The sequence below is a fragment of the Nyctibius grandis genome, chromosome 9, assembly GCF_013368605.1.
Source record: "Nyctibius grandis isolate bNycGra1 chromosome 9, bNycGra1.pri, whole genome shotgun sequence".
Lineage (NCBI taxonomy): Eukaryota > Metazoa > Chordata > Aves > Nyctibiiformes > Nyctibiidae > Nyctibius > Nyctibius grandis.
Window position 1 is genome coordinate 21,285,138 of NC_090666.1, and position 13,502 is coordinate 21,298,639.

A 13,502-nucleotide genomic window follows, 5' to 3' on the forward strand; every position below is an offset into this window, starting at 1 on the left:
GGGGTGGAGCGGGGCGGTGCCGGTGGTCGAGCGGCCGCTCGGGCGTATGCGCGCGCGGGAGGGCGGGCTGTCGCGGGGCGCGCCGGGAAGGGCGCCGCCGTGCTGACGTGAGCGGGCGCGCGCGTGCGTCGCGCGGCGTCTCGCGCTCCTGGCAGGTTCCCGCCATCTGCCGCTGCTGCCCCCCCCTTTCCCCCTCCCTCCCCCCCCGGGCCTCAGCACCCCCCAGCGGCACCGGGAACGCGCCGGGACGCAGGTACCAGGGCTCGGCCCCTCCCCCTTCCTATCCCCCCTCCCGGCTCCCCCGCGGCGCCCGGCCGGGTGCCCGTCCGCCCCCCCCCGCTTCCCCTCAGAGCGACCCGGCCCGGAGCGGCCATGGAGCGGCCGGGCGGGAAGCGCTGCCCTCGGCCTCTTGTCTCCTTCTCTGGGCGGGCGGCGGGGCCGTGCCCGGGGGCGGTGGGGGGAGAGCGGGGCCGCCGCCGGGCCAGGCTGGGAGCGGCGGCGGTGCCCGAGCGCGGGCTGGCGGCGGGGACCGTCCTCGGCGGCGCCTACCGGGCTGCGCGCGGGGCCTCTTCATTCATTTCTTCTAATTTTTATTTAAAACACGCCCCGCCGTGCTGACCGGGAGCCCGCGGCGGTGCGGGGGCTGTTTCTCGTACCGCTGGGCCGGTGGCTTTCCCAGGCGGAGTGCTGGGGGGGGGAGCCGGCAGCGCAGAGGGGCACCGGGGACCCCCGGCCGAGCCCCGCCGGTGACCGTGCCTCACGGCCCGTCAGGAACGAGCTTGTTTTCCCTCGCAGGCTTCCTCCGAAACTTCGGTTTCCATCTCTGACCGACTTCCTTCGGGCACTTTTTTTTTTTCTTTCCTTAAATCTGTTGAAGTTGCTTTAAGGATTTGCAAGAGCTTCAGTGTCGGGAGTGGGTCTGCTCGCCTGGTGGTGGTGAGGACTCGGCATATTGCTGCTCGGACTGGGAGAGGTTTTATTAATCTAAGTTTCTTTCACTTGTGTCTTAACTCTCCTTTATTGTATTTAAAAACACCAGCAAAACAGATCTACTGAACCTCTACATAAATTTTAAACCACACTTATATCTTTCTGTAGAGATTATTTCTCTTGCCTAGTTATAAATTTTTCCCTTTTAACAGGTTTTTAAGGTGGAATACGCTTACTCTGGTTAACTCTTTTCCGTGAGAAAGCATGGCTCCGCTAAAGGTGCACGGACCTGTCCGGATGCGCAGCATGCAGACTGGGATTACAAAATGGAAAGAAGGGAGCTTTGAAATTGTGGAGAAGGACAACAAAGTGAGTCTAGTGGTTCACTACAATGTTGGAGGAATCCCAAAGACATTTCAGGTACACCAAATATTAAGGCTTTTGTTTGAGCAGTGCATGGATTGTGCTCTTTTGCGAACAGCTGTCCCCTTCAAGGCTATTAAGTGTCACGCAACCTTCCCCCGTCACTGTTTCTTGTTCCTCGTTTCCTGAACACTAATCCTTTTGTATAACTCTCCTGTAAATTATTCACGGGTATTGTTAAAGGATCTGCCAAGGTCGGCATCGAGATACCCCTGAATGGGAAGAAGCAAAAAGCAGAGGGAAGTTACCAAAGTATACAGCATCGTGGCTCACGTGTTGGAATGTGTAACCTTTCCGTTACTGGTGCATTTGCAGAATCTAGAGGTGAAGATCCTGAACACTTTGTATTAGCAGCTTTCCCAGTTGGAGAGTAATGGTATTAACACACATAGGCTTTTGCTTGTTTATACAAGACTCTGCTGAACAGGAATTGTTACAGTTTTAGGTTTTAAATATGCCAGATGATGTGGTTTCCTCACCGTGAGGCTGATGCAGATCAATGTTAAAGATTCTCTTGCAATATTCAGCCTAAATTGCCTTTTTTTCATTCTATAGTTGTTTTCAGCTCAGTCTTCCTAGTTTTTTGTGCTAAATCGAAAGAATGTGAAGGAGTGTTTTTCCGTAAGAAATTTCTATATGACTTAAAAATATAAGAGCAGTTGGAAGAAAAAAATAATCTTATCTTATTTAGCAACTTTGTAACAGCCTAAACTGTTGTAAATGGCTTCTGCTTTTTCGTGCCGCGGCTGTTTTTCAGCCGTACTGTTCACCAGACCTTTCTCTGAGACGTTTATTTCTGCATGCGGACTTGGTGAAAAAAAGTTCACTTTATTTTTGAAAGATCAGGTTTTGCTCCCTTAGTGTGCTGAAAAGTCTCAGCAGAGAATCTGGCAGCCTGCGTTGCCTTGGAATCAAGGCGTGAGAAAATCATTAGCTGTGGATAGTTCCTACCTCTGTTACTGTAGACTTGAAAAGAATCGTCTGCCTTCTCACGTGCGATGCTGTGACTGCATGATTGGGTTAATCCAGCGTTGGACCATGTCGCTTCTGAGAAGAGCGGTCTCTCCTTCCCCTCGTACCTTCCCTGGGTGCTTGTTCACACGCTCCTTTCTGCCTGTCTGTGTGTTAACATGGTGTGACAGTGACTCCAAAGGTGGTTCCATGGGGAGAATGAGCCTATGGAACAGCTAACCATGGCGTAAAGGGGAAGGTTTTGCTCCCAGCCTCTCGCATCTGCTGGCTCTGGCACTCATCAGGTCTCTCTGTGAGCTCAGTGGAGAGTTTTCATGTGAATTAATTCGGGGAAAGGACTGAACAGGAGATCTGGTGGAGGGAGTGATACGACACCATGCAGCTAGGACTGCAGCAAAGGAGGAGGAGGAAATGCCGCGTCTTTAGATCAATTATTTTTGTTTGGATGGTGGTTATTTTTCAGCGGAACCTGCTTTCTGGTCCTGTTCATCTTGAAGCAACACAGGCACCAGCACAAGAGGCATTGGTGGGAGCGAGCAGCAGGCAGGGAGAGCTGCCTGCCCCTTGCGCTGCAGGCTTGTGCTTGAGGGTAGTTTGTGTGAGCCAGCCCCAGCCTGTTACAGTGCTCTTGTGTGACACTTCAGGCCTGGTGAATTCCTGATAACTTTGCTTTAGAAGTAGCATTCCCTTTTTTTGACAAGTTGCTCTGGGAGAACTGTGGGCAATTTCCCCACCTGTTTTTTACTTTTCTGTAATGGAACATTTGGATGGAACCAGGGTTATATTTCTTTCTACAGTGACTGGTGCGTCATCAAATTTCTTGTGTCAGATGATATGTTTAACTGATGTCTCGGAGCTTTGACTAAGTTGTCATAGATGCTAGATATGTATTAAGAGAAATATTTGGTTTACCCCCACCTCCCAAGACTTTGTGTTGGAGAGTACAGATGGAACCCTCTCGTGATAGCATTTTGAGTTGAAATAGGTTGTTCTGCACTGAGATGGTGAAGTAACTGTAATCCCTTTGCACTGGGCTCAATGTATTTAAGAGAGGATGAAAAATCTTGAGCCCCCTTTTCAGTTCTTAGGTCTTTGAAGATATTTTTAGCTTGTATTGAAAAAAAAAAAAAAACACCTCCTCAAAAAAAAAAACCAAACCACAAGGAATGAGCACAAAGTATTTCAGAAGTGTAATTTTCCCAGCAAAATAAACCCTTAGCTTCCGATTGAGGTGGTTTTCCAGCCTCTCTTATAAACTGCTGTTGTGTCTAGATTGGCTTTCCAAGAAGCTAGAGATCTGCATGGAAAAAAAGAAACCTCACTGATGGGCACGGAGTGCCTTTTACTATCTCAGTCTTTTATATACCTGAACAAATTTAAATAAAAATTCGGAGCAATTTTTAAACTTGTGTATAATTTGAAGGAGACAAGACAGGTTCTGGAGCAATGTATAGTGAAACTTTAGCGTTAAGAGTGTAATTAGTGCTCATGTCTATTAGTTCATCATCATTATTTAGATTGGTAGTGTGACAGTATGCAGGTCAGGCCAAATTAGGAGAAGACTCCAATCTGATGGGCAGTGTTTTACTCTGTCTTGTGTAGTGCCTAATGACCTTGGCTGTGGTTTCCGATCTTGTATGAAGCATTGGGTGTAGCAATGTACTGGCATGGAGGTCATGGTGTAGCTAGTGCCTGCCTTTGGCAAGGCTAAAGAAGTGGCAGCAAAAATGAAGAATTAAGGAAAAAAGGACAAGGGAATTGAAAATGGAGTATGCTTAGGTATGTGTTGTCAAACTTCCACGCAGTCTGCAGATGTGAGCTATTCTTTTGCTTCCTCTGCTTTAGGAGTTACCCTCAACCTGCATGGATAGTAGAGCCTTTACCGAACAGCCAGTTCTTACAGGTGACTTAACATGAAGTAACAATTAAGTAATGGTGTAATAAAGTAGCAGCGGCATTATTAGGGAGCACAGATTCTTATTAAAATTATTCTTGTCTTGACCATAACCCTGACAGTTTTGACACCACTTGATTATTATAATGTTGCATATAGACTACACATGTTTCTTATTGACTTACTCCCTCGTCAAATTTTTTAAGCTATGTCAAATCTGTCTTCCGTGAGAGCAAATTATAAAGTGAGTAGAAGTTTGTACTTAACATTTAAAACTTTCCCCATCTCAAATTATATTTCAAACTTGAAGTGGAAGTTTCAGACAGCTAAATGTGACTGTATGAAGCTCTTATTCCTTTACGTTCAAAAGTGTCACACTCAATAGCAAAGTGAGTTTCAGAGAGCTTATCCAGGAATATAGGGACTGTTGAGCTATACTGATACTGTCCTTTCAGTTCTGTCAGCTTCCGAGATCACCAGTTGCATTAATTCTGTGAGGCTTAATGTTTGCTCGAAATTGAGCAAGGAGAAGTATTTCAGTGTGAGTGCCTCTTACCCTCTCTATTTGAAGTGTTTTGTTTGAATTTGTAAGTATTTTGGCCTTTTAAGAATGGTTTTATGTTTATAGTCACTTTCTTATTTTCAGCTAAGCCATAACATTAAAACTGTGACCTTACGACCAAATGGTAGAAAACTGTGCTGCCTGATGCTAACATTAAAGGATACCAGCTTCCTGACAATTGATAAGGTACCATTTAAAGATGCAAATGAAATGCGGATGTATTTGGATGCAGTCCATCAAGACAGGGTTCATACTGGTAAGTGCAATTGTTGTAAATCACGTTAATAACAATTTGGAGAGGGGTCGGTGCTGTGTTTTCTTTTTTTCATCTTTAGCTGTTTTGTCCTCCTTGTGTTACTGACTTCCTTTGCATTTGTGTAAATGCTTCTTTCTCCCCCTGAACCCCAATTTTTGTTATATACCTTTCTCATAATGTACCTTTGTCACGCTGAGCAATAAGCAGAGATTAAACATATGGGAATTGTTTATGTTGTGAGTATGTTGGTATTTGAAAAACTCTTGTCCATTTATCACACATGCATAATCTCTTTCCTTTCTATTTTACTTCTTATTTTGTTCTTTTTAAGGATAGGAACTTTACTGCCAACTGAGTAAATGACCAGTATAAGGGATATCCATAAACGTGTGCTTGTATCTGTGCACTCAGAATATTGTACTGTCAGTTGGCAAGAAATCTAGTGTGTCCCTTCCAAAATCAACTCCAGCTAAATAACCTCTTACAAAAAAGAATGCCATTCAGTTAAATGACAATCAGATCAAATGTTGTGTACTTTTCCTGTCAGCTGGGAAACCCTCTCAGGGATCTGGCAGCTTCGGAGGTGTGCTGGGCAGCAGGACCACACAGAAGGAAGCTAATAGGCAATTCTCTTATATAGAGAACCAGGTTTGTTTACTTGTTCAAGTTTTTCCTCTCCTTTTAATTTTATTTCATTCATTTCCTCCTCTCATTCTCTTATTGTATGTTGTAATAGCACTGTAAATACTTATTTTTGCATCCAAAGTCTTTGTAATCTGGAGGGCTTGGAATAGGTGTATACAGGATGGTTGGCAGTGGCGTGTCTTGCTCATGAGGAGCCATATATTCTGTATGAATGAGAGAAGTCAGTGTCTGGCTGTGGAAGCTGAGCTATCAGCCAGGCAGAGAAGCAGCAGAAATAGAGCTAAAGTACATGATTAAGACTTGCTTCTCACATAGTTCTGAATATCTCTTTGTTTATACTGAACACCTTACGTAGTAGCTGAACATGTTATAGTCAGCATAGGTCTTAATGAGGTTAGCAGACTTCAGCCAAATGTATATATTGAAAAGCCACTGACCCAGTTTTGTATCAGAATGAAATTACTGAATTTATGGCGTTCTGCTCAGATTTTTGTGTAAATTTTGCAGACTTTTCACCGAAAGTGGTTTTCCTTCAAAATAATTTTGTTCTTCCTTTTCTCCCTGCATAACACAGATTTCATGGTGTATTTACTGGCTTTAATTTACTTTATCTCTGTGAATATACTTGTATTACTGCCCTGAGGGAGAATATTTTTGATGTTGTCCCACAACGACTTTTACATGTTGCTTAAAGGCAATCTCACAGTAAAAACTCCAAGGCTGTGTATGCAGTGGTAAGATTAGGCACGTTTAGTTTTCAAGTCTAAAATTGACCAACATTACTTAGGCAACCAACTGTTAGCTCTTTCCATTGCATTACTCGGGGTGCTTGCTTGGCCCAAGGCTGCCAGGGCACTGTTCTAATTGTGTGGTTTTTAATACGGCTTTTTTTTTTTTTTTTTTTTTTAATACCACCCAGGATTGATCTGGGGATAGTTAGGAATCATGCCTTGGGATTTTTAATGTCAAAGCATGTAAAGGAGATTTTAAAAACTAAAGTTCAACAGACTTAACGTTAGAAAATGAGAGGGAAATCGGTTACTCCAGTAGAGTTCCGTGTTTATGACTTGCATCGATACAGTCAAAATTTTACCTATGTCTAATTACTGTTAAACTCTGTTAATCTGTTACAAGTAGCATTTTCTGCTTTTGGATGCTACACTGTAGCAAGTAAAGCAGTGGTGTAAATGCTAGGTTAGACTAAAAGGTGGTCATGTTTTTCACTGTTTCCATTGTCTCCCTGGCCCCCTCCGCTTGGGTTTTGCAGAGTCCTCCTAAAAGAGTGGCTGTGGAAAGTAAGGAGGAAACTCCGTTTCGCAAGGTGCTGGGTACCCCATCGAGAGCGTCTGTTAAGAATTCCGCTGGAACTGTAGCGCCCAGCAACAGGGTGAACATTTCAGCATCTCCTGCATCGTCAGTCCCTCACAGAACGGGCTTGTTGGAGAACCGGTAGGAGTGTTTTCCTCTTCTTATGATATTGTTAAAATCTAGCTCTTTATAGAGCTGCAGGTGGAACTCAGTACACCTAGAAGTAAGAAGGGAATATGTTTCTTCCTCTGGTTTTGCTGTTACTTTTAACAGGATGTTAATACGTGCTTTTCTAGCCTCTGGCTGGTACTGGCACTAGAGCTTTATGAACAACTTAAGAGTTGGGCAGACCAAATTGTCCTCTGTATGCTATGTTATAAAAGTGGAGATTGTGGAAGATAGGTGCAAAATGCACAGAAAGCATTGAGGAGTTCTGTTCAGTTGGAAGAGGATCATTTACTAGCCTTTCTGAAAGAATGACCACTTGAAACGTTTTCTGTCATCAGTGAAAAGAGGAAAAGAACACAACCACCTGGTTCAGAAATGAGTGAAGATTATCCCAAAGAGAATGATTCTTCAACGTAAGTAACCGCTGGTTCTAGTTTCTGATTTTAAACTCTTTGTTGATTTGTGAAGGTAAATTTTTCTGGAAAGAATGCTTAGGTATTTCCTGTCTCAGCAACGTGGTACAGGCCAGTCCCTAGTCAACTTCTGAATACACTGCATGCTTGAAATGGGGTTTGCATCCAGGATTAATGAGGAAACTACAACCTGCTCTAGCAGTTGGTTTGCAGGAACTGGCACATGCAAATTTAGTCAGGATTGTCATATGTGCTATACATGTATAGCAATAGGGACCTTCTTTATTGAACTTGCTTTGACCCTTTTCAAAGCAAAATTCATAAAGGGAAAGGGCCATTTGCCATAAGCTCTGTGTGTTTGAAATCACATTTAACCATAAGTAAAGGCTTGTTTAAATGAATTGGTTAAACTTATCTGTGAGTAAAGTTTGACTGTTCCGTAGTCGAATATTAAAGATGATAGGAGAGAAATGCTTTAAAACAAGTTGTAAATATCGAGCAGGAATATCCTGTATCTTCTATAACTGCACTGATTTCCGCTCTTGTTTGTCTGTAGGAATAATAAAGTCTTGAGTGATCCAGCATGGAAGTACTTAAACAGTAGCAGAGAGAAACAGTTGAATCTGAAGCAGGCAGAGGAGAATAGGACATCAGGTAAAAAAATAAAAGCAAAGCCAAATGGTACTTGGCTTTGACCACTACTATTTTACCCTTCGATATTAGTTTAGAAAGTTGCTGCAGAGGTGGTTTTCCTAATCTCTTTCCCTGTGCCGCTAACTTTCTCGCTTCCCACAGAGCCATATATGAGATGCAAACGACTTGCCTTCGTTTTCAAAGCCTATCCTGCTCTAGTGTGACCCTGACCTTTATACTTGGGTGCTGATGCCAGCCCACGTGCCGGCTTATTAGAAAATTCAACAAGCAGCTTCAAACTTTGCTCCAAGCTGCCCTTTCCCTTGGGAGGGGATTCCTGTAGACATCTAAGGAATTCCTTTTTGCTCTCTTGTTTATATTTAAGGCTTTCCTTTGCTCTTAATGCCCACGTGAGTTGTAGGCTGTTTTTTTGTGCTGAAAATGTGTACTGTTTGCTTTTACTTCCTTATCTCTTCCCCAGAACTTAGAGGGGGAGCTCTTTGGGGCCAGGACTTTTGTTCTGCTTATACCAAAGTTCTGTTGGATACTGGTGTGTGACAAGGTTTTGTATAGAAATGTCGACAGTACGTACGTAAGCTAGTGAGCAGCACCGTTCTTCAGTTTTACTTCTAAGTACTGAGCCTCTTTCCCATAAAGGGGAATGCACTCAAGATCTTGTTTTTATGGAGGGCGTTGCTGAACACATTGTTTTTTTTAGTGCAGCTCTGGTGGCACAAACATGTTGCTGGAGGAGCCAGTAAGATGAATGTTTATCTCTGAATGAAAATCTGGTTTGCTCTTTAGAGCCAAAATTAGAGTCTGTGAGTGTATACCTGCAAGTTCAGGTAACAGTATTGCAAATTTCCTTCGTATGTCTGCATTTTTGAAAGTTGCATGGCTCAGACCCCTTTGGGCTGGGATAGAAGCAAATGTTTATTCATTATCCAACCTAAAATATGCTGTGTTTCACCATAATAAGTGTTTTTTTGACTCTTGAGAGCATGTTTTTTATGTGGCACCGTCTGAGGCATTAGAGTCTCAGGATGACACAATGATATCAGAACTATGAAGCAATCGTATTTTGCCCCAAGCATATAGTAATTTACTGTGGAATTTGGAGTGGGGAGAGAACTGTTTTCACTTCTGCGTATTTACCTTGAATTTTGAGAGCACTGTATTGGAAATCATTAGTGAGTTTTCTGTTACGTGTATCTTGTATATTTGAACAAGAGGTGGATATTTATTATCTTTCAGATAGGTAAGACCGTTCAATGATTTTTTTTAAATGTTTCATATTGCAATTTGGATTTGATGGAGATTACGGTATTAAATTAAAACTCCAGCATGTCTTTCCTTAGGTATGATTAGTATTTGCATTAGTACTTCTAAGCATGTGTGTTAGTACTTTCCCAACCAATTCTGGAAGACAGTATTTGAGGATTTTTAAACCTTTTGACTTTTGAAGAAGTTGTATAAATAGCTGAGTTACCTGGAACAAAATGACCTGTCTCTCTTTCTGTTTTTCAAGGTATTTTACCGCTGCAGTCATCATCCTTTTATGGTAGTAGGTCCTCATCAAAAGAGTACTCCACTGGCAGTTCCACCCTGGACAGGTAGGACTGATCGACTAGCAGGAACTGTAAATGACAGTTCTTTCCCAGCAATTAGGATCTTCAGTTCCCTCTGCATTTAGCACATGGTATACAGCTTATATGCATAAAATGTGTGTATATGTATTTTTTTTTTTCCCCAGGAGTACAATCTAGGAATTCAGTGTGGCTACAATTGCTCTGGTTACACCTACAAACTCCAGTTACTGCTTGCAATAGATAGACCTTCTTAAAATCACTTAAGTGTATTATAGTCATGGTGAATGACTGATCCAGACGATATCTACACTCTAGATGGTTCAAATTATATATAAACTCTGGAACTTCAGACTGAATCCTTGCTTCATTTTCCCCAAGTAGATAAACGGCATGAAACTCTATATTTTAATAACGGTATTTTAGTAATACTGAATCCTGCTGAGGTTGGGATTCTTCTGTGTTAGACACTGTACAATTAAACTGTCAGTCTCTGCCCTAGATAGATGGGATACAAGATCAAGGAAGAAAAGAAGCATTGTCCACACTTTACACATGAGGGACTGAGGTCCAGAGTGATTAGGTTACAAGAACAGGAGGCTGAAAATGAAGACTCTGGCGCAGATGTGAATTTTAAGCATATCTTAGGAGTTGTGATCTCATGCTACATGATTGTTCTTCCTCTCATCGTACAGTGTGGGGAATTGTTAAATATCTTAAAAACAAAAGACTTGGTTACACTGCTTCCACACCTGTGGATGTAAGGAAATTTAACCAAACCAAATATTTAAGTGCTCTGGAAACAAGTTCTCTTTCTCTCACACCTCTTTTACATTATGGTACATGCTGGTTATCTTATGTGGCTTTACCAGTCCTTGTCTTCTATAGTGATACAGCTCCAGTGTCATGGACTATAGCTATTTAAGGAAGAGCATTAGAAATCTTACATTTCTTATCCTTTTATGTTCTTAGGTCTAGTGTATCCAGCCAGACCCCTTCAGCCAAAAGAAGCCTGGGATTTCTTTCTCAGCCTGCCCCTCTTTCTGTTAAAAAAATGAGATCTAATCAAGATTACACAGGGTGGAATAAACCCCGAGTGCCCCTTTCCACCCATCCTCAACAGCAGCTACAAGGGTAAATTTAATTTTCTTTATCTAGCATGCCCACTTTTATCATCAGAACATGCACATTCTTGGAATAATTATTTAATGAAAAAAAAAATCCTGAAATTAACAAACACTGAGACAGGGAACACTTTTCCTAGTTTGGAAAATACGTATTCTTAAATTCACTTCCTGAGAATTTGAGAGATATAATAATTTCAGGTAATTCATGTTCCTTTCATACGCTTTCATGATTCATTTCTCTGTCTTATGTATATGCACACTTTTTTTTTTTTAAATTTTGATTGTAGAAACTCATCAGTGCTTTCCTGATAAATGCCAGCTCCCATGAGTGTTCAGTTTAGTCTGAAGGGCAGGAGGGAAAGCTCCAATAAGAAACCGTGGGGAGTGGCTGGGGTGAATGTCCTACCTGTTAGTAGTGCCCTGTTTGACACTGGCATGTTTACACACTGACATACATACCATGTTCAATCTTCTTTTTTTTTCAGATTTTCAAACTTGGGAAACACCTGCTATATGAATGCCATTCTACAGTCCTTGTTTTCAATTCAGTCTTTTGCTAATGATTTGCTCAAGCAAGGTATCCCATGGAAAAAAATTCCACTCAATGCACTTATCAGGTAAAATTCGCTTTCTGGGAAGGATATTTTCTATTTCATTACTGAAAAGCTAGTTTTGTAATACTGAAGCACCTTTGTAGAGGGTAATTTGCATGTGTAGATAATAAAATAAATCCTAGAGCTCTCTGTATTTTGAAGTTTTTTTTTTAGAAATAGGAAGTAGGCTCTTAAAAATTGCAGTGCTCAGTTACAGGCAGTCTTATAAATTTTCTACTGTATTTCTAGTGGCAGAATGAAATGCTTCAGAAGATGATGCAAGAAATAGGTGTAGAATAACTTCTTTTTAAAACGTTACCAGCTAGGGTTTAAGCTGGTCACTACACCTGATATGTGAGAACTTATGCCTTTTTGGAAAATATCCTTTGTCCAGTAGCTGTGAAGAGTGTTCGAGTTCTGCATGCTTCATCTTTTTCTAAATGCAGCTGGACTCTCAGTTCAGTCAAACCTCATGCCAAGAAACTCCAAAGGTGTCTGTAGTGTGTAACGCTCTCTTTTCACTTTGAAATTCTGAGTTCCTGTGCCATTCAGATTCCATTGCGTGTCTATCAGAAAGACAAACCGCTGTTTATGTACTGCACTCTCTGCCATTTGGGGTTTTTATTCTATATGCTCATGTGTACCTCATTTCTTTTCTCTCTCTAAACAAAATTTAGGATTATCAGAGCCATTTCTCTTTCCATTTCATAGTGTTTTATATCTTTTTGGGCTGATTTTTATTTTTGCTCTGTCTTCTCGAACCCTTCCTATGCTGCTTGGGATCGGTGGTTGTTCCATATGCCTCTTGAAATGTCCTTTCCCTAATTTTTGTAGAAAGACCTCTGAAGCTTGTGCCCCGTATAGCTGATGGTAAACTGTGTGGGTAGAGCTTGTGCCGTAGTGCCTCTGATGGAGGGCAGTGTGTCACCTGTGCCCAAGTACGAGAAGTCAGAGTCGATACTCGGTAGCATCTACTTTGGCTTCTGTTGGTTTGGGTATGGGCACTTCATCTAACATGATGAATGTTCTTCTGGTTGAAAAACGATTGCCTGTCAACTGCTTTGTGGTGAAAAAGACATGTTTTAACATGCCTCACAGAGCAGTTGTAGAGGGTGAGGAGAGCATATGCTGTTACTGTAGCTCAGCAGAACAGCAGAAACTTGTAGAGCTACAGTAAACTCAGATTCTTTTGGTAACTGAGTATTAGTTGTTGGTTTGGGGTGGGAGGGGACTGCACAGGTCTTTTCTGTCTTTCTCTTTTTTTTGTGTGCGTGTCATGGAAAATGGCTTCCCATCACCTTCCCATGTATGTACTATGACTGAAGCTGTTGTGCTTGGAATATATTGGGTGTGTATTTCCTGTGAAATTGTACAGCAGTTGTAAAAGGTAACTAAATCACAATAACAGAGGCACAGGTAAAGTCAATTTCAACACTTTGTTAACAAAGTTACCAGTAACACTATATGTAGCTCGAACCAAGGAACTCTTTCTTACAGCTTTTTTCTACTCTGTTGTAATGTTTTACTGACAAAAGAAGTAAGGCTTGAAACTGTGTGGAAATTTAAAAACAAAAAAATAAATAGAAACCAGTCTGACCATGCAAGTTGAATTTAATGATTTTGTGTTGCTTATTTTGGTGCCATGTGATTTCATATCTCATATCAGTACAAATGTTTTCAAAAAGCATTGTGTTGTTTTTTTTTCTTGTTGTAAAAGATATAGCAGAAGTAAGTTTATAGAACTTTATACGGCTCTTCTCTTTACCTTAAAAGATTGTGGAATTTTTCTGTTCATTTGGGTCCTGTTCCAATGATGGCCTCAAATGAGATTTCAAAATACTTGATATGGAAAAGATTAATTATATATGAGGTATTTTCATAGAGAACCCCTAAACCACTCATCGCAGGAGAAAAGCTTTTAGAGACTCTTGAAATTAGATATGAGTTTTATGTTGTTTCTCTGAAGTCCAGGAAAGCCAATCAGTGTTTCAT

The 13,502-nt window shown here is 41.7% G+C and overlaps 1 protein-coding gene across 2 annotated transcripts in view; it reads left to right on the forward strand.

The window, feature by feature from the left end:
• Window positions 1–183: 183 nt before the first annotated feature.
• Window positions 184–13,502, forward strand: part of USP37 (ubiquitin specific peptidase 37) — a 37,589-nt gene continuing 24,270 nt past the window's right edge. For both annotated transcript variants that reach the window (XM_068408143.1, XM_068408144.1), the window contains exons 1-10: window positions 184–253; window positions 1,143–1,350; window positions 4,866–5,037; window positions 5,585–5,685; window positions 6,950–7,131; window positions 7,497–7,571; window positions 8,128–8,225; window positions 9,733–9,817; window positions 10,763–10,924; window positions 11,403–11,534. In XM_068408143.1, the coding sequence (XP_068264244.1) occupies window positions 1,195–1,350; window positions 4,866–5,037; window positions 5,585–5,685; window positions 6,950–7,131; window positions 7,497–7,571; window positions 8,128–8,225; window positions 9,733–9,817; window positions 10,763–10,924; window positions 11,403–11,534 (1,163 nt within the window). In that variant the 5' untranslated portion in view covers window positions 184–253; window positions 1,143–1,194. The remainder of the gene's footprint in view (window positions 254–1,142; window positions 1,351–4,865; window positions 5,038–5,584; window positions 5,686–6,949; window positions 7,132–7,496; window positions 7,572–8,127; window positions 8,226–9,732; window positions 9,818–10,762; window positions 10,925–11,402; window positions 11,535–13,502) is intronic.